This window comes from Haliotis rufescens, unplaced genomic scaffold, assembly GCF_023055435.1.
Source record: "Haliotis rufescens isolate VD_foot unplaced genomic scaffold, xgHalRufe1.0.p SCAF_55, whole genome shotgun sequence".
Taxonomy (NCBI): domain Eukaryota; kingdom Metazoa; phylum Mollusca; class Gastropoda; order Lepetellida; family Haliotidae; genus Haliotis; species Haliotis rufescens.
Genome location: NW_025964279.1, coordinates 2,410,029 through 2,433,537, shown reverse-complemented (window position 1 = coordinate 2,433,537; position 23,509 = coordinate 2,410,029). Strand labels below are relative to the sequence as shown.

At 43.3% G+C, this 23,509-nt stretch overlaps 2 protein-coding genes across 6 annotated transcripts; one reads left to right on the top strand and one right to left on the bottom strand.

The window, feature by feature from the left end:
• Positions 1-347: 347 nt before the first annotated feature.
• Positions 348-5,662, bottom strand: LOC124144918 (mitochondrial coenzyme A diphosphatase NUDT8-like). Of its 4 annotated transcripts, none has more exons than XM_048385177.1 (5): positions 5,531-5,662; positions 4,739-5,285; positions 4,057-4,189; positions 2,656-2,730; positions 351-782 (listed from the first exon to the last, which is right to left on the bottom strand). In XM_048385177.1, the coding sequence occupies exons 2-5, from the start codon at positions 5,233-5,235 to the stop codon at positions 573-575; spliced, it is 915 nt and encodes a 304-aa protein (XP_048241134.1). In that variant the 5' UTR covers positions 5,236-5,285; positions 5,531-5,662; the 3' UTR covers positions 351-572. The 4 variants fall into 4 exon arrangements, with proteins under 4 accessions (XP_046370496.2, XP_048241134.1, XP_048241135.1 ...); XM_048385178.1 differs by having other exon boundaries at positions 5,458-5,610; XM_046514540.2 differs by lacking the exon at positions 5,531-5,662 and having other exon boundaries at positions 348-782; positions 4,057-4,181; positions 4,739-4,935.
• Positions 5,651-22,695, top strand: LOC124144917 (glutathione S-transferase kappa 1-like). 2 transcript variants are annotated; one of them, XM_048385179.1, is made up of 9 exons: positions 5,689-5,783; positions 6,259-6,356; positions 7,212-7,299; positions 11,170-11,270; positions 12,572-12,700; positions 14,571-14,606; positions 15,597-15,713; positions 16,292-16,385; positions 21,976-22,695. In XM_048385179.1, the coding sequence occupies exons 2-9, from the start codon at positions 6,348-6,350 to the stop codon at positions 22,023-22,025; spliced, it is 624 nt and encodes a 207-aa protein (XP_048241136.1). In that variant the 5' UTR covers positions 5,689-5,783; positions 6,259-6,347; the 3' UTR covers positions 22,026-22,695. The 2 variants fall into 2 exon arrangements, with proteins under 2 accessions (XP_046370494.2, XP_048241136.1); XM_046514538.2 differs by lacking the exon at positions 6,259-6,356 and having other exon boundaries at positions 5,651-5,783.
• Positions 22,696-23,509: the final 814 nt, after the last annotated feature.

Below are 23,509 nucleotides of genomic sequence, written 5' to 3'. Positions count from 1 at the left end.
GCCGACAGTCCTTGTTTTAGCCCCTTAATGCCGAGCGCCAGACAGGGTAACAACAAGTACCATCTTTTAACGTCTTTAGGTCTTGTCATAAGAGGCTTGCTGACTTGTTTGATGCATGTCATCGTTTACCCAATTCAAGATTTGATTTTTTAAATCCTGCCTCCTGGACTTTATGAACTTATCAGAGAACTTGTATTTAGGAGTGAGTAAGTTGGGTTTAACTTTGAGCAGTATTCCAGTTATATCACGGCGAGTCAGCTTAATGTGGTAGGAAAGCCCAAAGTGATGCAGGTCTCAGACGTTTACCTCTTCAGTGAAACCCACGAGCACGGATATGGTGCTGATAAACCCAGAAACATAATCATGGCGAACAGGGATTCGAACCCACAATCATAGGTTTCTGGCATGCCCAAGGGACGCAACTCTGCACAGTGATGTTTTTAGGAATATAGGGGCATGTTGAATGATAATTGATTAATCAATTAATATAGTCTGTATCAATAAATAGTATAGCATATATTGATAAAAAAACAAAACAGGTTAAAATATAAATAGCCTAAACAGAAAATTCATCAAGACCGATGTCTGAGCTTGTGACGGTACAGTCCTGGGGCGATGATGGTCAGAGCCTGGAAGAGCACCATCGATGTCAGTCCCCAGATTCTGTGTTCTCCACCAAGAAACACGGGCAGGGTGTAGCCGGGACTGGTTCGAAACTGGGTCTGGCCGTTGTTTTTGGGATCACACAGTGATTTCACTGTGCGTGTGAACACCAACTCCACCTGAAATGAAGATGTGAAAGAATATCTACAGTGTAACCTCTTTAACAAGGACTGTTCCATTCCAAGTTTCCACGTTTTTTTTATTAACATTTTTCTTGTTTAATGCCACACTCAGCAATATTCCAGCTGTATGATGGTGGCCTGTAAATGAAAAATGTCTGGACCAGATAATCTAGTGATTGATATTATGAGCAGTCTCATGTTGCTGATGTATGATGACACACAAACAACCAAGTAAGTGAGTGAGTGAGTGAGTTTGGTTTAACGCCGCTTTTAACAGTATTCCAGTTATATCGCGGCGTGTCGGCTTAATGTGGGAGGAAAGCCCGAAGTGATGCAGGTCTTAGAGGTTTACCACTTCGGTGAAACCCACGAGCATGAGTATGGTGCTGACAAACCTAGAAACATAATCGGGGTGAACCGGGATTCGAACCCACAATCATAGGTTTCTGGCGTGCCAAAGGGACGCAACTCTGCACAGCGAATCGCGGCGCCTTAGACGACTGGGCCACCCGTGCCCCACCAAGTAAATGAGCCTGTGCATCCAATCTATAAAGTCTTCATTACAAACAGCATAGGCTGCTGGGGACCTATTCTTGCCTGGAATAGAATAGGTCTTCAGCAACCCATGCTTGCTGTAAAAGACGATTATGCTTGTTGTAAGAGGTGACTAACGGGGTCGGGTGGTCAAGCTCGCTGACTTGGTTGATGCATGTCATTGTATCCCAATTGCGTAGATCGATGCTCATGACATCAATCATTTGACTGTCTGATCCAAACTCGATTATTGACAGACTGCTGTAACATAGCCGGAATATTGCTGATTGCAGCGATAAACAACAAACAAACAATCAAAACCTACAGGGGTCCACATACACAAATCATCGTCGTGGAGTAATTTCCCTAAATTACACAAAGATATTAACATGATTAATGACAGTTTGTTGTTCAAGACTACACTCAGGACCAGTAAAACACAAGAGCATGATAAAATGAGCAATGGGGTAGGATTACAAGTGACCGAGCCTGACAGCTTCATCCATGTTATTGCTGTGTATGACACGGTACCGGTACTTTAGACCGCCTCCGTGGTCTAGTGGTAGAGCGTCCGCCCGGAGAGCGGAAGGTCCGGGGTTCGATCCCCAGCCGCATCATACCAAAAGACGTTAAAAGATGGTACTTGTTGTTACCCTGTCTGGCGCTCGGCATTAAGGGGCTAAAACAAGGACTGGTCGGCTCGGAGTCAGTATACTGTGTCTGAGTGGGGTATTCATGTTAAACTGCGGCATGGTATCTCAGTGGGCTAGCACTATAAATCGGCATCAGTCCGGACTAGTACAAGCAGCAACACAAACACACGCACATGCACGTCGCTATATAAGTGCAATAATCTTGGACGCGACGTTAAACAATTTCACCTCACCTCACCTCACCTCACCGTACTTTATCCCAGAATTCCCATGGTGACATTCTTCTAACAGGAGTTTCCCTGTGTACTTGAGGGAAACGAAGCATACATGCTCCTTCATCATATTGGAAGCTCATATAGAAATTATTCTTACCTGAACTGTTAAGTAACAATAATGATTTGTCTCCTGCCCATTTTATAGATTTTAAAGTTAAATTTGCAAAATGGAACTGTGTGTCATTGATGGTTTGCACATGCAATGGTTGAACGACCAGTTTTCAAGTATTGATGTACATTAGTGTGCAGGTGATAGCAAGATGACTTTTTCAGTTTTATCCTTATAAGAAATACTTCTGTTGTTTGTTGTTTCAACAGTTGCAGAAATTAAATCCTTTGCATCTAAATATCAAATATTGCATCTGTTGCACCTGCAGCTGCATGTACCATCACAAGTGTGACACTCACCTCATCCTCACTGAGAGTGAGCCCCTCGACGTCCACCTCACCACAATGACCGATCACTGGCGTCACTCTGTTCTCCTGAAGAGAGGTAATAACGATGTACTTAGAATTTATTTGTATTCTGACAGTTGAATGAATGATAAACAGAAACTTGTTACATCACCAAAGGAAATACATGGAGTGATCAAGGAATGTATTCAGGGCTAATCTGGGATTCGTACCATGATTGGTGGATCCTGGTACAAATAAGGGAGGCAACTGGGCACAACCACTTTGTATGTCTCCAGAAATGACTACATTCAATCCAAGCAACTGGTAAACAAAGTGAACAAGAGACACTGTGGTCCCCCTCATTTCTGCCTAAATGTTGATCACATACATGAGTCACATTCCTGCTGCAGACACCTGCAATTCATTTTGTACCATGGAAACATGTGCGCAACAATAACTGGCTACCAATATTACATTTTTTGTTTGTTTGTTGTTTAACGCTGCACAGTTTTAATCACCTCTAACAAGCAAGAGGCTTTTTGGTTTGTTGTTTTACGCCGCACTCAGCAATATTCCAGTTATATGACGGCGGTCTGTAAAATAATCGAGTCTGGACCAGACAATCCAGTGATTGACATCATGAGCATCGATCCACGCAATTGGGATCGCTGAAATGTATCAACCAAGTCAGGGAGCCTGACCACCCGATCCTGTTAGTCGCACAATTGCCTTTTACGGCAAGCATGGGTTGCTGAAGACCTATCTCCAATATTACAACTCACTATGTACAGCTATAACTCAGTACTAAACTGACCATAACTCACTCTTGATTTGAAAATGATAACTCACTATTATTTATATAACTATCACACACTACCGATACAATGATAACTCACTATTATTGCGATAACTGTAATGATTTTCGCCGTTTTAGAAATATTCCAGCAATATCATGGCGGAGGACACCAGAAATGGGCTTTATACATTGTACCTGTGTGGGAAATTGAACCCAAGTCTTTGGTATGACAAGCAAGCACATTAACCATTGGCCTACCCCACTGTACACACTACTGATATAGCTATGGCAACTGTCTATTCATTTTAGAATGATACTAACAACAGATTTAACAATGATAACTCAGTAGTGAGTATTGACATAATCATGATAATTGTTTTAAAAATAAGGTCACATTGTGTTTACTAAATCCAAACTTTTCTGATATCTGAATAACTAAAGTTTTGAGTTACAAACCTGTATCTGCATTATTTCTGTAAACGTTAGTCTTAGTATACGGACTATCTGATATTATCGGAGCAAAAGAAAGTGTACTTGACTTGACTCGTGGCTAAAGTCAAAGATGGTTCTCGTCAAGCTGCAGACTAAACACAAGCCATGTAATCCTCAGTAGCTACCCTGCTTGGAAGATCCATCATGGCTCCCCATACATCTACAGTTTCCATGGTAATGCCAAGTTCCTCCCATGTTTCCCGCAGCGCAGTATGGACGACGTCCCTGTCAGTGTCATCCATCTTGCCACCTGGAAAACTAAAACACATCAACATACTGTATCTGAAGCACTGCCAAAAACATTCTTCTTCATCATCTAGAGCATGATGCAAACTTTCTTTATCTAACTGCCTTAGATAGTCCAGTGACTCTACATTTTATGAATTCTGATTGATGGGACATACTTCACTTCAACCTCTACTTCTTTGTCTGTATATTTAAGAACTGACTTCAATACTTTTATGGAGCATTAAAACCTGGAAACAGCTGTCTACACTGAGGAAATCCGCGGATTTACTCAAAGTGTGCTCAACATTTTTTATGTTATACCTACAGTCAATTCTCATAACTAAGTAAGTCAACAAACATAACTTTACAGACTGGTTACCGGGGTAATTAATCATTAACATACAAAAACTGTAGACGGCACAAAATGACAGTTACAACGATCAGTGCAATAATGCACTCTGTTATCAGCCAATCAATAACAGATAGTCAGTTGGTGGACGTAGGTAGCCTAACTGGACTTTATGTTCATGGAAACAAAAACAAATACATGCTTGGGACATTTATGTTTTCACTACCTACCTGACTTGACCTCTGTGAGTGCGTAGAGAGTTTGACCTGAGGGTAAACAGGAAGGAAGGTTCTCCATTGACTGTACACAGAGGCACAAGCACTGCGGAGTGACCCGTCTGTGACCTTGACACACTGGAGGGCCTAAACCCCAAGAGATGATCTTGTACTCGTTTCTTGTTATTTTCTGAGAATACAGTGTCTAATGTTACTTCCAATTTTTTAGAAGTTGTACTAAAATACTTTCTGCAGATATGCCTTCTGTTATTTTCTTGGCGAAGTATACAAGGTCCTACTTCTTGTCCTGGTGACGCCTGCCATACATATCTGCCTTTCTGGGAAAGGTTTGTAGCTATTGTCCTGTTACCATGATTACTGAGATGACACTGTTTCTTGTGTGGCACTGGTGATGCGTGATGGAAGCACCTTTGGATAATAAGCCATTGCTTTCTGATACAAGATTTTATCAAGAGGCCCTTCCATGGTGTCTGCAACTTGAGACATTCCATGTTTACATAAAGTTGCTTGACTTTTCAAGAAATGTTTATCATGGACTTTTCTGAAAATATAGAGAATCATGATTAGCCATGCAGTGCCGTAGCCATCGGTGGGTTGGGGTTCTTCGTGGTTCATAAGTTTTAGCTTATCAATTACTGGCTAATTTTCTGCTGTCCCCCGCCGTGATATTGCTGGAATATTGCTAAAAGCGGCGTAAAACCATACTCATTCACCTGCTAAGATGCGACCCGCAATGAATGCTCTGATGAATACGGTTGTATATACTTGACCGAGTGGTATACTTGCCCCGAACATCAGCACGAAACTGATGGAATGACGTTAGGTTCAAAGTTACTCGAAGGTCCTCACTGAAGTGACCTTCACCTTGTCTCTATAGTATAGAGAGCTCCGCGAACGTACTATCGCTGTGAGGAGCTTGGTTTCAGCTACTAAACGCTGTGAGGAGCTTTGCGAGAGACATTCACGTAAAATGTCGGCAAAGAAGAGAGTCGAGTTGTTTTATGATGTTGTTTCTCCATATTCATGGTTTGCATTTGAGGTACAAATATGTCAGATTAATATATAGAATTTGGTTTGTTTGGGGGGATACCGTACATAGAAATGACACTGAGTACACCAAGGAAGCCTCTGACCAGTTCACGAGCAAGTGACAGAAAGAATGAACTTTACACTTTGATCACTTGCCTCAGTAAGAAGCACATGTAAAATCACTGTAGAACATAAACAGGTCTGGTTGTGAAACGAACAAATATCAAAAAAGATATTGGCAAAACTTAAGCAAGTAACCCTTTTTAAAAAAAATATTAATATATAACCCCTGGCTTGAAGTATTAAAAATCATTTATCATATGATGTGGGACAAGCAAAAGTTACAAATATTTAAATTTTAGGGTTAAAATTGAAGAAGGGGTTATGGGCAGAAATCTTTTCCAAGATATATTTAAGTATGGTAAATTGAAAAGTTTTGTCTCTGTAAACACTGACAAATGTACGATGCATCTTCCAACAATTAGTACTTGGGCTGGGATGTGTAACTTGGGCACTCAGGCAGGCTGGCTGGGTCTGGAGTAGGACCTGCATACCCACTGGACTACCTGGACACATGCATATGGTTAGTCATGTGATATATAGTTTACATACAATAACAATAAAAGTCGCTTATGTTTGCCTTTCTTTCTAAATGTAAGCATTGTTTCAGGGTCAAATACCCGTGTTGAAAATTTGTACTCGTCCCAGCCCCAGGTTTGTCACATATGTTATAATGTTTAAAGAAAATAACATTAAAACTCCATGATTGCACAACAAGTCACCTATGTTCGCGTTTCTTTCCGACTGTGCACACATTCCTTATAACTTGTATTTGTATGAGTAAAAATAAAGCTTCAGTCAACTTCAGTGTATGCATGATGAGATTGTTATGTAGGTGTGTCTTAATAGTTTTTGCCAGGGCTCCAGTAAAAATTTCCCAATTGGACATTTTGTACCCAGCTCTACAGACCTACAGTGTCGGGTCGATGATTTGGACTTATTCTAGCCCTAATTACCGTATTCGACATAATAAGCGCCCAGGGCGCCCTCAAAATTAGAAATAGGGGTCTCTTATCAGAATATTATTTTGGTGAAAAACAACAGAGTTGAAAGATCGTAAATTTCGTTGGTTTATGCTGAACTGTTTATATATGATATATTTGTCCAGAATTTAATTTCTCATAATTAAGGATGCATATAACACAAATAAATAAGTCTTGTGTACATTGATCAGAAGGGGTGCCAATTGGGATTGTTAACGTGCCAATATATTAGCAAATGGCGTTAATCAGAGCGCTTATTATGATGAATACGGTAGTACTCACATACCCATTTGGGATTTGAATAGTTCCAGTTATTTTTTTGGATCTGCAATAACTATAATAACATGCACAGACTAAATGTGAGGTAACAGGGCCATGCACTGTTTCATTTGCAGGTGCTGTGTCGATACAGAGCTAGTGGATCATGGAACATAAATCTGCAGTTACGACCATTCTTTCTTGGAGGAGTAATGCAAGGCTCAGGTTGTGAATATGTTATTTTTGTCTCTTTGTTCTCCGAGATGCCTGGGGCACGGGTGGCCCAGTCGTCTAAGGCGCCGCGATTCGCTGTGCAGAGTTGCGTCCCTTGGGCACGCCAGAAACCTATGATTGTGGGTTCGAATCCCGGTTCGCCCCAATTATGTTTCAAGGTTTGTCAGCACCATACCCGTGCTCGTGGGTTTCACCGAAGTGGTAAACGTCTAAGACCTGCATCACTTCGGGCTTTTCTCCCACATTAAGCTGACACACCGCGATATAACTGGAATACTGTTAAAAGCGGCGTTAAACCCAACTCACTCACTCACTCACTCTCTGAGATGCCAAGTTACAATTTGTTATTGTTAGTTATTTTAAATTGTCAAGACAATTAAAATGCTAAATATAGGTGCAAAAAATAGTTATTGATAGTTATTTTGTAAAACCCAGCATTACCACCGCCTTTGGATTGAAACTAACCCTTAGACTGCCCAAGTCAGAATGACCCAGTTGTTTTAGGTGTTTAAGAGGTCGCCTTCTGCCTTTGCTATTTCGGTTGACCTGCCCCTCTTTAGGATTCATGTGTGTGAGTTGGGTACACATATCTATTGGGATTATCAGTATGGATATTTATTTTGAGATAATTATATATATGTATATAATTATTGATAACATTTCTTTGGCAGCTCTGTTAATATACGTTCCGAGTAGCTGACCATCTTTCAGAAATATTTAGTTGACAGCCTAGCCACCGTCCGAGGGTCAAGTCTCGACTCACAGAAAGCGTACTATCTTTAACCCTCACTGTCAGACTGCCACGTATTGTGTTACTTTACGTATATTGTCAGCCTGCAGATCCCCGCACCTCGTCCACAAAGTTAACAGGCCATTCTCTGGCATTAATTACAGTGCAAACTGAGGGAATATATTAAATGTATATAGACTCCCTGTTAAAACCTATTTACCCTGCCAAACTGCCTATGACCGCCTCCGTGGTCTAGTGGTAGAGCGTCCGCCCGGAGAGCGGAAGGTCCGGGGTTCGATCCCCGGCCGTGTCATACCAAAAGACGTTAAAAGATGGTACTTGTTGTTGCTCTGTCTGGCGCTCGGCGTCCCCTATTGATCTCTAGTGTAAAACGCTGTGAGTAGATCACGGTTGTCTGTTCCTATTCTGATGGTGGCCTTGCCTTTCGTTCGAAGCTGTCACATACATGTAAGCACAAAGCAGACTTGAGTTTGTTGATTTTAAATTCTCGTCTTCGGCATGTGGTCGTTCAGTTAACATAAACGTCTTTGGCGAGTTCTCTGATTTCCCTCCTCCAAAATGGTACGGGCAGGATATAAATTCAGCAGATAGATCAAGGAAACCATAGCACCAAAAGCGGTTATGGTGTCCTCCGTACATAATACGGTTGATTAAATCAACTTTATAGTGCTAAATACTAATTTTGAGCATAAATTAGTAACTTCATAGCGACCCAAACTGGCGGTCTCAAAGTTAAAATGGTGGGCGTCATCGAAACATGTCACTTAGTTCTGACCACAAATTCACAAGACTATGGATAAATAACAAGCTGTCAAGGGATTGTGATCTGCTTGTTCAAGAACAAAGGTATGATTAATCTATATATGATGGTTACTTTCCGTTACTCTATGCTTAGAACGATGAATTCTTGAAAAGTTACGGTCAATGGAAAACTCTTGAAAAAGTACACAAGATCATTTTGACCAGCTGTTGACAGGCACTGAAAAGATTCTAGACAACAGGTTACATGATGTCATTGACATATGATTATTGTACAAATAACAGCATGCCACAAATCTCTTATCTCTGATCAAACTATTTTTGATATAGTTTTGTATATTCTTACTAAACTAATTATCGCTGCAGGATAATTATGATAAATATTTGTGCACTGTCAAGTGTCATGGAAGGAACTGGTCATACCCCCTCCCCTTTTCTGTAACATTTCCCCACCACTGCCCAATTATTTAACATTTAATTTTTTAACATTTTTTCATAAGCATGGCCCCCTCCTACACTCCCATAATAAATGACCAGACCGTTCCCGTTAAAAAAACAAAAACAAACTTTAACCCTCATGGTGCCTGGACGTCAGTCAGCCTGCATACCGCTCAGTACCGCACTGTGATGACGTTGCTGTTTCAAAAACGTATACATTGTATCAAAAGTGTTACGGGGCGGTCGGGTAGCCTTGTGGTTAAAGCGTTCGCTCGTCACGCCGAAGACCCGGGTTCGATTCCCGACATGGGTTTCAATGTGTGAAGCCCATTTCTGGTGTCCCCCGCCATGATATTGCTGGAATATTGCTAAAAGCGGCGTAAAACCATACTCACTCAAAAGTGTTATGTTACATTTCTTCACACAGTGTAACCAAATTGTATAACATGCAACTCGAGTTGATTGTCTTTCCATCAGTATCTAAAGTCACCAAATCCAAAAGATCTATGCACTGCCTAGCCATCGATAAAAGTGCTGGTATTATAAGTTTCCTACTTTTCTACATTAATCGTAATATGGAAGCACCCGAATATGGCAAGCAAAGTCAAGTAAGCGCCCTTGTTTGAAATCTAAATGTCCAATAATTCATATCATTGGCAAGTACATGTCCTAACAGTGATAGACATATGACATGTATGTTGAAGTACACATTCACTGAGAATTTTCCGTGTGTTATTTTTACCAATAAACAATCATGATGAAATTGTGAGTGTTTTTGACATCAAAACAAAATTGACGGAAGTGATCATGATTAATTCATGCGCAGACTGTTTCAAAGATTATGTTACAATTCGAATGACAGTTTGGAATCTATATCTTGAAAAAATCCTGATTACGTCCATGTATGTTTCAGTGACCGTGCTCTTATATTAGTGATAAAAACAATTTCGGGGTAATTGAGATCATACATTTTCAAAGGACAAAATGTGAAAGATCGCTGTGCAGCCCTAACAATGCTCAAATTGACATCACTCAATTTCGGGCATCATTATTATTTCTTAATAATTAACAAGATTATACTAACGTAATACCACCCAAGAGTAAGTACATGTAGATTCAATTAAAATTGTTGAAACGTAAAGGAGTAAACAGAAATCTATTTTCGTGAATAAGTATACAGTTGTGAGAAACATGTCTTTCTGACCACTCTGGTCATATTATTTCTTATAAACAAGGATTTTGTCTGAAAATATTTATGTGACATGGGTGCATAATCAAAATTTGTCGTCATTCGCTTGGTGTTCAAACATGGCAGAGAAAGGCCGAGAAGTGCGGTATCCACTTTACTAATCTCTCCATATTTCGCAATCAGTAGCATTGTATAAAGTATGAGTTGCAAGATGATTGGGGTGATGATGGTTATAATTTTGACTTTGTGCACTCATAAATTCACAGTTTAAAAAGGGCATTTTCTCAGGACCATATATGGCACCAAGAGGGTTAAAGAGCTCATAATTACAACTTGGGTAATTATGAGGTTTAAAAAAAAAAAAATAGCAACAGTTTGATCCCAATAGGCTTTCGTATAATGGCTTTGGTTTGGTTTTTGGTTTGTTGTTTTATGCCGCACCCAGCAATATTCCAGCTATAAGACGGCGGTCTGTAAATAATCAAGTCTGGACCAGACAATCCAGTGATTTACATCATGAACATCGATCCACGCAATTGGGATCGATGACATGCATCAACCAAGTCAGCGAGCCTGACCACCCGATCCCGTTAGTCGCCTTTTACGACAAGCATAGTCGCCTTTTTACGGCAACCATGGGTTCCTGGAGACCTATTCTACCCCGGATCTTCATGGGTCTCGTATGATGGCAGTCACATAGTGTTAACGGAAAGTCTTTTTTCAGGAAACAAGCCCCCCGCCTCTGTACCCAACAAAGCAGCTTACATGAGCAAGGATTTGAAGAGGTTGCGGGAATTCATGAACATTCCTCTCAATCAGCCTGCTGTAGGTAACTTGATTGAATGCCAAAATATTCTTGAATAAGTGAATTATATTTAGATAGGGTATTATCAGATTATTGTTTTATCAGGTAATGAATCTTTGTGTGGGTGTGAAAAGTATGTGAGCATCCAAAATATTTTGGAGTCAAAATGTTGTTTATTAAATTGAAGTTGTGGTGTCTTTGTTCATGTTGTATCGTGGTATTTTTGAGTCCTATAAAGCTCTCGAACCCACACGACACCAGTTTGCAGGGACTAGATGAATAGTGTTTTTAAATATTTAACTTAAATACCCTCATGTGTAAATACTAGTGGGTAACAGAAATTTGAATACCCAGATAGAATTACTGATACCCAATGATTTTAAAATGCATGGGTAAAATACCCACAACACCAAAAGCTTATCTGGAGCTCAGTATAATTTATAGACGCAAACTTGCTTGGGTTTACATTTTGTGGATATTTAAGAACACAGCTGTACAAGTTATGTGACATGTTCAACTTGATGTTCTTTATAAAGATACAGGCTGACATTGTACAATACAAATCCAAAACCGAACTGAAAAAAGAAAATATTTTATATGGGTGAGCCAATCAACACATAAACATCCAAGAATAACCGCATCTGATAACATTGATACGATAATGATAAACCTACTTTGATTAAGATTAATAATTTTCACCAATATTTCACTGCCCTAGTCATATATGGGGAAGGACTCTTCCACATTCACCAAGAGACCTTGAAGATCCGGGTTAGAATAGGTCTTCAGCAACCCATGCTTGTCGTAAGAGGCGACTAACGGATCGGGTGGTCAGGCTCGCTGACCTGGTTGATGCATGTCATCATATCCCAATTTCGTGGATCGATGTTCATGATATCAATCACTGGATTGTCTGGCCCAGACTCGATTATTTACAGACTGCCGTCATATAGCTGAAATATTGCTGGGTGCAGCATTAAACAACAACAAACCAAACCACTTATCAGTGTACCAATCTGTTGTGAAAACATGCGTAGACTTTGTTCCATAATAAGGAATCCTTTTATTGTTTTTTTGTGATACTGAAGACTTTATTTGTCTGTGTGGCCGCTTTGACTTTTTTGTTGTGGCCATTATGACTTTTTTGTGGCCCTTTTGACTGTGGGTTGTGTCCACTTTCTTCTGTGGCTGTTTTGACCCCCCCAAAAAAACAACAACCCACCAACAACAACAACAACAAACAAACAAAACATCAACAAAAAAACAAAAACAAAACAACAACAAAAAAACAAACTTGGCATTGTTCTTTGTACTGTTTCAGAATTTTGTGGAGGCAGTGCTGGTGAAGGGATCTCTCCAGGCGATGCGCTTTGTGACAGCCGTTGACATGCAACAGCCCGACAAGACAGAAGCTCTGTCCCGCGAACTCTGGATGAGAATATGGAGCAGGGTCAGCTGATAGTCTTTGGACAATTGCGTGTCGCTCATCTTCTTTGTCGTGATATTGCTTTATTGTTGCGGCCATAAACTGCTTTTACTCACTGACAAATGTTCTTAAATTAATGTTGAATGTTGCAGGTTTCATTGAGGGATATGCCTCATGAATTCACAATTTCCCAGATACACAAATTATGAATTTATGATACATTGTTTTTTCCCTTCTTGATGATGAATAGTAGGGATGCGTATTGGAAGTCACAATATGTTGCGATATGTATTGCCTTTTTAATAGACATTCCCATCAGTAATCATCTAAAGGATGGGCTTTTGGTTTAACAATCTTTTAGCTATACAATTTGAGAATAACTCTATTGAAATGCTGCATTATCTGCCCTTGTGAATTAATGGATTGTGGGGGCGGTAGGGTAGCCTAGTGGTTAAAGCATTTGCTGGTCACACCCAAGACCCAGGTTCAATTCCCAACATGGGAACAATGTGCGAAGCCCATTTCTTGTGTCTCCTGCCGTGATATTGCTGGAATATTGTTAAAAGCGGCATAAACCCTCACTCACTTACTCACTCACCAACCCACCCACCCACTCACTCACTCACTCACTCACTCACTCACTCACTCACTCACTCACTCACTCACTCACTCACTCACTCACTCACTCACTCACTCACTCACTCACTCACCCTTTTATAGAAACAGCAAGGTTTTAGAAGCTGTCACTTCACAAAAGTTCTCGAACGATAAATCTGTCCTGTGTTTGTCAACAACCAAGGGAAGTAACTCTAAATAACACTTTTTCTTACAATCTGGCCAAAACAGAACCCAGCATTTTACAAGTGCGTCAGTCATTTGCTGCAACTGACTATAGGCAAGCTTAGAACAGTCGCCACTTCCATATAACGATTGTGACATTCAACAGTTATTCACTCTGAAGAGATAATGAGTCCACCCACAGCTTTTAATTTTATCAGAGTGTTGTAATTTTCACTAGTCTGTTAATCCGATGTAAGTAGGAATCAAGGGGGACTAGTTGTTTTTTCACTGGTCTGAAATGAGTTGTGTATTAGTTGGATATTACCAGTGGTATCTAACTCTGAAGTCTTTTTCACCCTTGAGAATTGGGCAAAGACACCTGGTCCACTTGCACAAAGCGATCTTAGCGCTACAACTTTTGTAAGCCTATGTTAAAGTATGGGAGTTACGATCATCTTAGCGCTAAGACTTTGTGCAAGTGGGCCAACTAGGGAATGTCATTTGTCCTTTAAACAAAGTGCATGAACAGAAAACATCCTCTATCATCCAGGGTGTTTTATCTTCATTCTCTACGAATAAATACCCTGCACCTGTTTTGCTATTATTGCTTCATGATGTCACCATCACAATCTCTCCTGTCAATAACGCCTACAGTTTTCTCTCACGCTTTGATGCCTGCAATCACATGCTGTCTGGTTGTGTATTTGGTTCAAATGTAGCCAGGGGGCACGGGTGGCCCAGTCGTCTAAGGCGCCGCGATTCACTGTGCAGAGTTGCGTCCCTTGGGCACGCCAGAAACCTATGATTGTAGGTTCGAATCCCAGTTCGCCCCGATTATGTTTCTAGGTTTGTCAGCATCATACCCGTGCTCGTGGGTTTCACCGAAGTGGTAAACGTCTGAGACCTGCATCACTTCGGGCTTTCCTCCCACATTAAGCTGACACGCTGTGATGTAACTGGAATACTGTTAAAAGCTCACTCACACTCATTATTTGATTGCATGCCTATATTCAGCATCAAATGTGACTCAAGTTGAAGCTATGGAAGGTATTCTGGTTTCTGTTTTTTCAAACTATGTTGAATCATTCACATTTTGTTTTGTTTTGTCTTTCAGGATGAAGATATCACACAGCCAGATAGTTTTTTGGAGGTAATAAAACAAAATCAACATTTGCACATGACGTTATTGATCTACATTACACAGTCTAATACAACATCTTGGGGAGTGGGGGATGGTGTCATGAAAAATGACAACGAAAGTTGGGGATCACCAAAATTATCACACTGGTTTATAGGGTGGTGAGAGTAAATGGCATCTTAGTAATTTTTACAAATTAAATTTTTTCTTTTGAACAATATTTAGGGACTTGTAATTTATTGTAAGAGTGGGGGTTAGTTGTGGGGAGGGGATTCAAAACATGTTCCATTTTTTGTAAAAAGAAAAGTAATGTTAGCCTTGTTTTAACCATGCTTTAAGTTCTCTTAACATGTGTATATAGTTCTGTAACCTTCTCTGAAATATCCAGACCCCTGAGAGCTGAACTTTGGTGTGTATGTTTCTCCTTATGATGACGTCATATTTTGTTCAAATCATTAACATGGTTAAGGTTTGGTGCAAGTTTTAGTCCTTGGTACTTATGCAGAAAATATTTGAATATCAGTCCCGACAACCTTAGTTTAGTGGCAAAAGTACAAATCCAGGTGATTTGGTACAAGCTTTTCTTGTCACATAACTGGTAAATTGTTAGTTGAAATGTGGTGATATGAATTAAACAAAGAAAATAGACTGCAAGTCAGAAATACATTTGTATTTTTATGATTCCAAGTGAAAGAGGATTAATTGTCTCCAAAAGGAATTGAAGTTTGATAAAGTATGTTTTATGCAGTTGTTGGGGCGGTGGGGTAGCCTTATGGTTAAAGCCTTCGCTTGTCACACCGAAGGACCGGGTACAATTCCCTGCATGGGTACAATGTGTGAAGCCCATTTCTGGTGTCCCCCGCTGTGATATTGCTGAAATATTGCTAAAAGCAGCGTAAAACCATACCCTCTCACTTATGCAGTTGTTTTTGGCATTGCTTTTAGGCCAACACAGTTCATAACATATAATGGTTACCATTGTTACCCATGCTGGTATTTCAGGCAGGGAAGAAGGCTGGTCTTAGTGATGCAGTAATCAAAGATGCATTGGGTCGGATCAAGAACCAAGAGGTCAAAGATAAGCTGAAAGAGACCACACAGGAAGCACTGGACCATATGGTAAGTTTCAGCTCTAACAGGGGGCACGGGTGGCCCAGTCGTCTAAGGGGCCGCAATTCGCTGTGCAGAGTTGCGTCTCTTGGGCACACCAGAAACCTATGATTGTGGGTTCGAATCCCGGTTCACCCCGATTATGTTTCTAGGTTTGTCAGCACCATACCCGTGCTCTTGGGTTTCACCGAAGTCGTAAACATCTGAGACCTGCATCACTTTCCTCCCACATCAAGCTGACACGCCGCGATATAACTGGAATACTGTTAAAAGCGGCGTTAACCCCAACTCACTCACTCATTCTGCTCTAACATACTACAGCAGTTATTTTCTGATGAAAGATTAGCAGATATTCCTTCTGGTATCAGTTATGAGGCTCTAGATGTACATTTGATAACTGTATTCGTTTGAATCAATCATGTTACGTTAGATTTTTAGGCATTTTGGTTTTCGTATAATTCTGATCCAACTGTAGACCTTAAAAAACTATTCTTCTTTGAACAGTTCATATGGGTTCATATGTAAATAAAAAATTCCAGATTTTGAAGAAGACATTGGTATCATTGTCTGTTTCATTGCTTTTACAGGCATTTGGTGCACCAATTATTGTTGCTCATGTGGAATCAGGACCAGAACTTATCTTTGGATCAGATCGTTTCGACATTCTTGCAAGATTGTTAGGTAAGGAAAGTTGTTGTGATTTATGGGACATCACCATGGTGATTCCAGGGTTGAATAGTGCCTCTTGCTTGTGACCCGTGAAGACTCCGGGGGTAGAATAGGTCTTCAGCAACCCATGCTTGCCCTAAAATGTGACTCTGCTTGTCGTAAAAGGCAACTAACAGAATCGGGTGGTCAGGCTCGCTGACTTGGTTGATGCATGTCATCGATCCCAATTGCTTGGATCGATGCTCATGATATCAATCACTGGATTGTCTGGTCCAGACTCGATTATTTACAGACCGCTGTCATATAGCTGGAATATTGCTGAGTGCGGCGTTAAACAACAAACCAAAAAGCCTCTTGCTTGTTAGAGGTGATTAAAACTATTGACTTGTTACACTGTGTGATCTGGCTGACCTTGCGCAATCATACTGAAATGGCATGTATTGCTTGCTCATGCTATCAACCACTTGTTTGCCATGGCAAGACTTCGTTTTTAAAGGGAGCTGCTGTGTTATAGCTGGAATATTGCTGCTTGCACCGTACAACATTCACTCACTCACTCTTGGTCGTCCTTATCTCCCAGTAGGGCTCCAGGCCAGGAAAGTTCAGAACTGCTTCCTTGTTTTCCTCTGGGGATTGTGGGACCGCTTCCGTGGTCTAGTGGTAGAGCGCCCTCCCAGAGAGTGGAACGTCCGGGGCCGCGTCATACCTAAAGACGTTAAAAGATGGTACTTGTTGTTACCCTGTTTGATGCTCAGCATTAAGGGGCTAAAACAAAGACTGGTCGATGTCAGTATACTGTGAGGGGGGTATCCATGTTAAACTGCAGCATGGTGTTTCAGTGAGCTTTCACTATAAACTGGCATCAGTCCGGACTAGTACAAGCAGCCACACACACACGTGCACGCACATTGCTATTTTAACCCAATTTCATCTCACCTCACCTCGGGCTTCAGGCCAGGAAAGGTCCCCAGTACTCCTTGCTTGTGTCCCTGTTGGGGCTCCAGCACAGGATAGGTCCCCAGTACTCCTTGCTTGTGTCCCTGTTGGGGCTCCAGCACAGGATAGGTCCCCAGTACTCCTTGCTTGTGTCCCTGTTGGGGCTCCAGCACAGGATAGGTCCCCAGTACTCCTTGCTTGTGTCCCTGTTGGGGCTTCAGGCCAGGATAGGTCCCCAGTACTCCTTGCTTGTGTCCCTGTTAGGGCTTCAGGCCAGGATAGGTCCCCAGTACTCCTTGCTTGTGTCCCTGTTGGGGCTTCAGGCCAGGATAGGTCCCCAGTACTCCTTGCTTGTGTCCCTGTTGGGGCTCCAGCACAGGATAGGTCCCCAGTACTCCTTGCTTGTGTCCCTGTTGGGGCTTCAGGCCAGGATAGGTCCCCAGTACTCCTTGCTTGTGTCCCTGTTGGGGCTCCAGCACAGGATAGGTCCCCAGTACTCCTTGCTTGTGTCCCTGTTGGGGCTCCAGCACAGGATAGGTCCCCAGTACTCCTTGCTTGTGTCCCTGTTGGGGCTTCAGGCCAGGATAGGTCCCCAGTACTCCTTGCTTGTGTCCCTGTTGGGGCTTCAGGCCAGGATAGGTCCCCAGTACTCCTTGCTTGTGTCCCTGTTGGGGCTTCAGGCCAGGATAGGTCCCCAGTACTCCTTGCTTGTGTCCCTGTTGGGGCTTGAGGCCAGGATAGGTCCCCAGTACTCCTTGCTTGTGTCCCTGTTGGGGCTTCAGGCCAGGATAGGTCCCCAGTACTCCTTGCTTGTGTCCCTGTTGGGGCTCCAGCACAGGATATGTCCCCAGTACTCCTTGCTTGTGTCCCTGTTGGGGCTTCAGGCCAGGATAGGTCCCCAGTACTCCTTGCTTGTGTCCCTGTTGGGGCTTCAGGCCAGGATAGGTCCCCAGTACTCCTTGCTTGTGTCCCTGTTGGGGCTTCAGGCCAGGATAGGTCCCCAGTACTCCTTGCTTTTGCCCCTTTTGGGGCTTCAGGCCAGGATAGGTCCCCAGTACTCCTTGCTTGTGTCCCTGTTGGGGCTTCAGGCCAGGATAGGTCCCCAGTACTCCTTGCTTGTGTCCCTGTTGGGGCTTCAGGCCAGGATAGGTCCCCAGTACTCCTTGCTTGTGTCCCTGTTGGGGCTCCAGCACAGGATAGGTCCCCAGTACTCCTTGCTTGTGTCCCTGTTGGGGCTCCAGCACAGGATAGGTCCCCAGTACTCCTTGCTTGTGTCCCTGTTGGGGCTTCAGGCCAGGATAGGTCCCCAGTACTCCTTGCTTGTGTCCCTGTTGGGGCTTCAGGCCAGGATAGGTCCCCAGTACTCCTTGCTTGTGTCCCTGTTGGGGCTTCAGGCCAGGATAGGTCCCCAGTACTCCTTGCTTGTGTCCCTGTTGGGGCTTGAGGCCAGGATAGGTCCCCAGTACTCCTTGCTTGTGTCCCTGTTGGGGCTTCAGGCCAGGATAGGTCCCCAGTACTCCTTGCTTGTGTCCCTGTTGGGGCTCCAGCACAGGATATGTCCCCAGTACTCCTTGCTTGTGTCCCTGTTGGGGCTTCAGGCCAGGATAGGTCCCCAGTACTCCTTGCTTGTGTCCCTGTTGGGGCTTGAGGCCAGGATAGGTCCCCAGTACTCCTTGCTTGTGTCCCTGTTGGGGCTTCAGGCCAGGATAGGTCCCCAGTACTCCTTGCTTTTGCCCCTTTTGGGGCTTCAGGCCAGGATAGGTCCCCAGTACTCCTTGCTTGTGTCCCTGTTGGGGCTTCAGGCCAGGATAGGTCCCCAGTACTCCTTGCTTGTGTCCCTGTTGGGGCTTCAGTACAGGATATGTCCCCAGTACTCCTTGCTTGTGTCCCTGTTGGGGCTTGAGGCCAGGATAGGTCCCCAGTACTCCTTGCTTGTGTCCCTGTTGGGGCTTCAGGCCAGGATAGGTCCCCAGTACTCCTTGCTTGTGTCCCTGTTGGGGCTTCAGTACAGGATATGTCCCCAGTACTCCTTGCTTGTGTCCCTGTTGGGGCTTCAGGCCAGGATAGGTCCCCAGTACTCCTTGCTTGTGTCCCTGTTGGGGCTCCAGCACAGGATATGTCCCCAGTAATCCTTGCTTGTGTCCCTGTTGGGGCTCCAGCACAGGATAGGTCCCCAGTACTCCTTGCTTGTGTCCCTGTTAGGGCTTGAGGCCAGGATAGGTCCCCAGTACTCCTTGCTTGTGTCCCTGTTTGGGCTTCAGGCCAGAATAGATCCCCAGTACCCCTTGCTTGTGTCCCTGTTAGGTTTTCAGGCCAGGATAGGTACCCAGTACTCCTTGCTTGTGTCCCTGTTGGGGCTCCAGCACAGGATAGGTCCCCAGTACTCCTTGCTTGTGTCCCTGTTGGGGCTCCAGCACAGGATAGGTTCCCAGTACTCCTTGCATGTGTCCCTGTTGGGGCTTTAGGCCAGGATAGGTCCCAGTACTCCTTGCTTGTGTCCCTGTTGGGGCTCTAGCACAGGATAGGTCCCCAGTACTCCTTGCTTGTGTCCCTGTTGGGGCTTCAGGCCAGGATAGGTCCCCAGTACTCCTTGCTTGTGTCCCTGTTGGGGCTTCAGGCCAGGATAGGTCCCCAGTACTCCTTGCTTGTGTCCCTGTTGGGGCTCCAGCACAGGATATGTCCCCAGTACTCCTTGCTTGTGTCCCTGTTAGGGCTTCAGGCCAGGATAGGTCCCCAGTACTCCTTGCTTGTGTCCCTGTTGGGGTTTCAGGCCAGGATAGGTTCCCAGTACTCCTTGCTTGTGTCCCTGTTGGGGCTTCAGGCCAGGATAGGTCCCCAGTACTCCTTGCTTGTGTCCCTGTTGGGGCTCCAGCACAGGATAGGTCCCCAGTACTCCTTGCTTGTGTCCCTGTTGGGGCTTCAGGCCAGGATAGGTCCCCAGTACTCCTTGCTTGTGTCCCTGTTGGGGCTTCAGGCTAGGATAGGTTCCCAGTACTCCTTGCTTGTGTCCCTGTTGGGGCTTCAGGCCAGGATAGGTTCCCAGGACCACTTGCTTGTTTCCCTTTGGTGAGGTGAGGTGAAATTGGGTTTAACGTCGCGTCCAAGATTATTGCACTTATATAGCCACGTGCATGCACGTGTGTGTGTGGCTGCTTGTACTAGTCCGGACTGATGCCGATTTATAGTGCTAGGTCACTGAGATACCATGCCGCAGTTTAACATGAATACCCCACTCAGACACAGTATACTGACTCCGAGCCGACCAGTCCTTGTTTTAGTCCCTTAATACCGAGCACCAGACAGGGTAACAACAAGTACCATCTTTTAACGTCTCTTGGTATGAAGCGGTCGGGGATCGAGCCCCGGACTTTCTGCTCTCCTGGCGGATGCTCTACCACAAGACCACAGAGGTGGTCTGTTTCCCTATGGAGATGCTAAGCCAGGATAGGTGCTTGACTCCCTGTGGAGATGCGGGGCCAGGATAGGTGCTTGTCTCCATGTGGGGGGCGCCAGACCTGCAGGGTCACCAGTAACACTTGGGTGTGTCCCTGTGGGGGCTCCAGGATAGGATATGTCCCCGGTCTTGTTGGTCTCCTTGTTAATAATCCGGGCCAGGATACGTCCCCAGTCACCTTGCTTATTTTCGTGCTTATCTTCTTGTTGGGATGTTGCCAGGATATGTCCCCAAATACCAATTGTCATTACATCCAACTTCTATGAGGATAAGGTGGTCCAATCTTGATGAGTAGGAATATTGTTGATGGTGGTGTAATTTAGGTTTTGTTCGTTTGTTGTTTAACACCGCACTCAGCAATATTCCAGCTATATGATGTCAGACTAAATAATTGAGTCTGGACCAGACAATCCAGTGATTGGCATCATGAGCATCAATCTTCACAATTAGGATATGATGACATGTATCAACCAAGTCAGCGAGCCTGAACACAAGTTCCTGCTTGGCGCCTCTTAAGACAAGCATGGGTTGCTGAAGACCAATTCTAACTCTGATCTTCACAGGCGGTAGAGGGGGCGGTCGGGTAGCCTAGTGGTTAAAGAGTTCGCTCGTCACGCCGAAGACCCGGGTTCGATTCCCGACATGGGTTCAATGTGTGAAGCCCATTTCTGGTGTCCCTTGCCGTAATATTGCTGGAATATTGCTAAAATCGGCGTAAAAACATACTCACTCACTCACTCAGGCGGTAGTATGGGTGGTGTAATATAGGCGTGGTCCAATCTTGATAGCCTGGAAAACTGTTGTCGTTTTGGTGCAATAAAGGTAGTGCAGGGATCAATCAAGTGCCCCTGGCAGGCAAATTGGGAAAAATCGTTTAGTTGTTCCAAGATCTTTTGAGATTGCATTTAATGCAATAATATAAAACGAGGCATTAAAACCTGTTCTTTCTTTTTATTGGTCTTGTATTAAGTGAATACATGTTTCTTCTGTAAAGCCATAAAATTAGTTCAAGATATGGATGAAATATTGCCGATGTGACCTGAACTCACTCATAAAATTAGTTATATTTATGGATCGGGAATTTCAGCCTCTGAGAACGTCAAGATAACACCTTGTGGTGTAATCTTAATGAGCTGGAATACAATTGACAGTGGTGTAATGGTGGTTTTCCATGAATTTGCTAATCTATTGTTTTCTTTGTCTGCATTTTAGGTGAAGAATGGAAAGGACCTCTCCCAGAAACGGCCAAAGCTAAGCTCTGATTTGAAGGATGCACTTCATAGTGACTTCAGATTTGATGCATAACCAGAATTAGAATAGAATAGAAACAGGATATTACATCTTACCAAGGCAAAGGAGTTTACTGACTACAAAAGTTTCCACCTTTGCCAAACTTGGATGGAATTTTGTTGACGTGAAAAGATTAGAAAAATATATATCGACACCCAGTTGATGGTACACATGCTTTGCAAAACCTGCATCTGACTGAAATCAGCATGGCAGTTGCTGTGTTCTTTACAAACCAGATGTCGATTTGAAACGCAAATTTGATTGGACAATGCATGGACTAGTTAGTACAGCCAAAGTATAACTCTGAAATTCCAGCCTAAGGGTGGAAACTGGACTTTCATAATTAGTTTACTCCCTTGCCTCGTGAAGAGGTAATATTATGAAAGGAGGATTTCTTGAGTAAGATAGATCACAATGGCTGTTGAGAAACATTTGTATCACCATGAACAATAGGGTGTTAGTTTTCTCGACAGGGGGGAATTGGTGGCCCAGTGTGGAGTGGCATCCCTTGGGTTTACCAGAACCACATGATTGTGGGTTTGAATCCCAGTTTGCCCCAATTATGTTTCTAGTTTTATCAGCACCATCCCTGTGCTCATGGGTTTTGCCAAAGTGACTGCTCATGATATCAATCACTGGATTGTCTGGATTTACAGACCGCCGTCATATAGCAGGAAAATTGCTGAGTGCAGCGTAAAACAACAAACCAACCAACCAACAACCCTCAACAAACAGACTTTGAAGCTATGTTGCAGTTTACAGACTTCAGAAAGTTTTGTATCACAATTGTGTGGATCGATGCTCATGATGTCCAGACTCGATTAGTTACAGACCGCTGGAATATTGCTGCGTGCTGCGTTAAACAACAAACATGTAGAGAGATATTCCAACAGCATAAGGACATAACATGGAATGAATCTGATCTCCCTCTTTCATTTGTGAGAGGGGGCCACGGGTGGCCAGTCGTCGCCATTCGCTGTGCAGAGTTGCGTCCCTTGGGCACGCCAGAAACCTATGATTGTGGGTTCAAATCCCGGATCGCCCTGATGATGTTTCTAGGTTTGTCAGCACCATACCCGTGCTCGTGGGTTTCACCGAAGTGGTAAACGTCTAATACCTGCATCACTTCTGGCTTTCCTCCCACATTAAGTTGACATGCCGCGATATAACTGGAATACTGTTAAAAGCAGCGTTAAACCCAACTCACTCACTCATTTGGAAGAGATTGGTTCTGTATTGTAGAGTGACTATGAAATCTTTACATTCACAGAACCTGAATCAGTAAATTTCCCTTCATCGATAACTTTCTCCGAATACTTCATTTTAATGACTACAGACACTTGTCTCTTTAGTAATTCATCCAAGAGAAAAATGAAATGATTATTAATTCATCAGAAGAACTGTGCAAGTAAGTAGACAGACAGATCATGTATATTAGAAACTGGTTTTGACTGAT

Coding starts and splice junctions, on each gene's coding strand:
- LOC124144918 (XM_048385177.1), bottom strand. CDS start 5,235: ATGGAATGTCTCAAGTTGCAGACACCATGGAAGGGCCTCTTGATAAAA. Junction 2,731..4,056: donor TGATGGATCTTCCAAGCAGG/GTAGCTACTGAG, acceptor ACCTCTCTTCAG/GAGAACAGAGTGACGCCAGT. Junction 783..2,655: donor TCACTCTCAGTGAGGATGAG/GTGAGTGTCACA, acceptor TCTTCATTTCAG/GTGGAGTTGGTGTTCACACG.
- LOC124144917 (XM_046514538.2), top strand. CDS start 5,715: ATGTCGGCAAAGAAGAGAGTCGAGTTGTTTTATGATGTTGTTTCTCCA. Junction 5,784..7,211: donor ATTCATGGTTTGCATTTGAG/GTACAAATATGT, acceptor TTTCATTTGCAG/GTGCTGTGTCGATACAGAGC. Junction 15,714..16,291: donor AGGAAGCACTGGACCATATG/GTAAGTTTCAGC, acceptor TTGCTTTTACAG/GCATTTGGTGCACCAATTAT.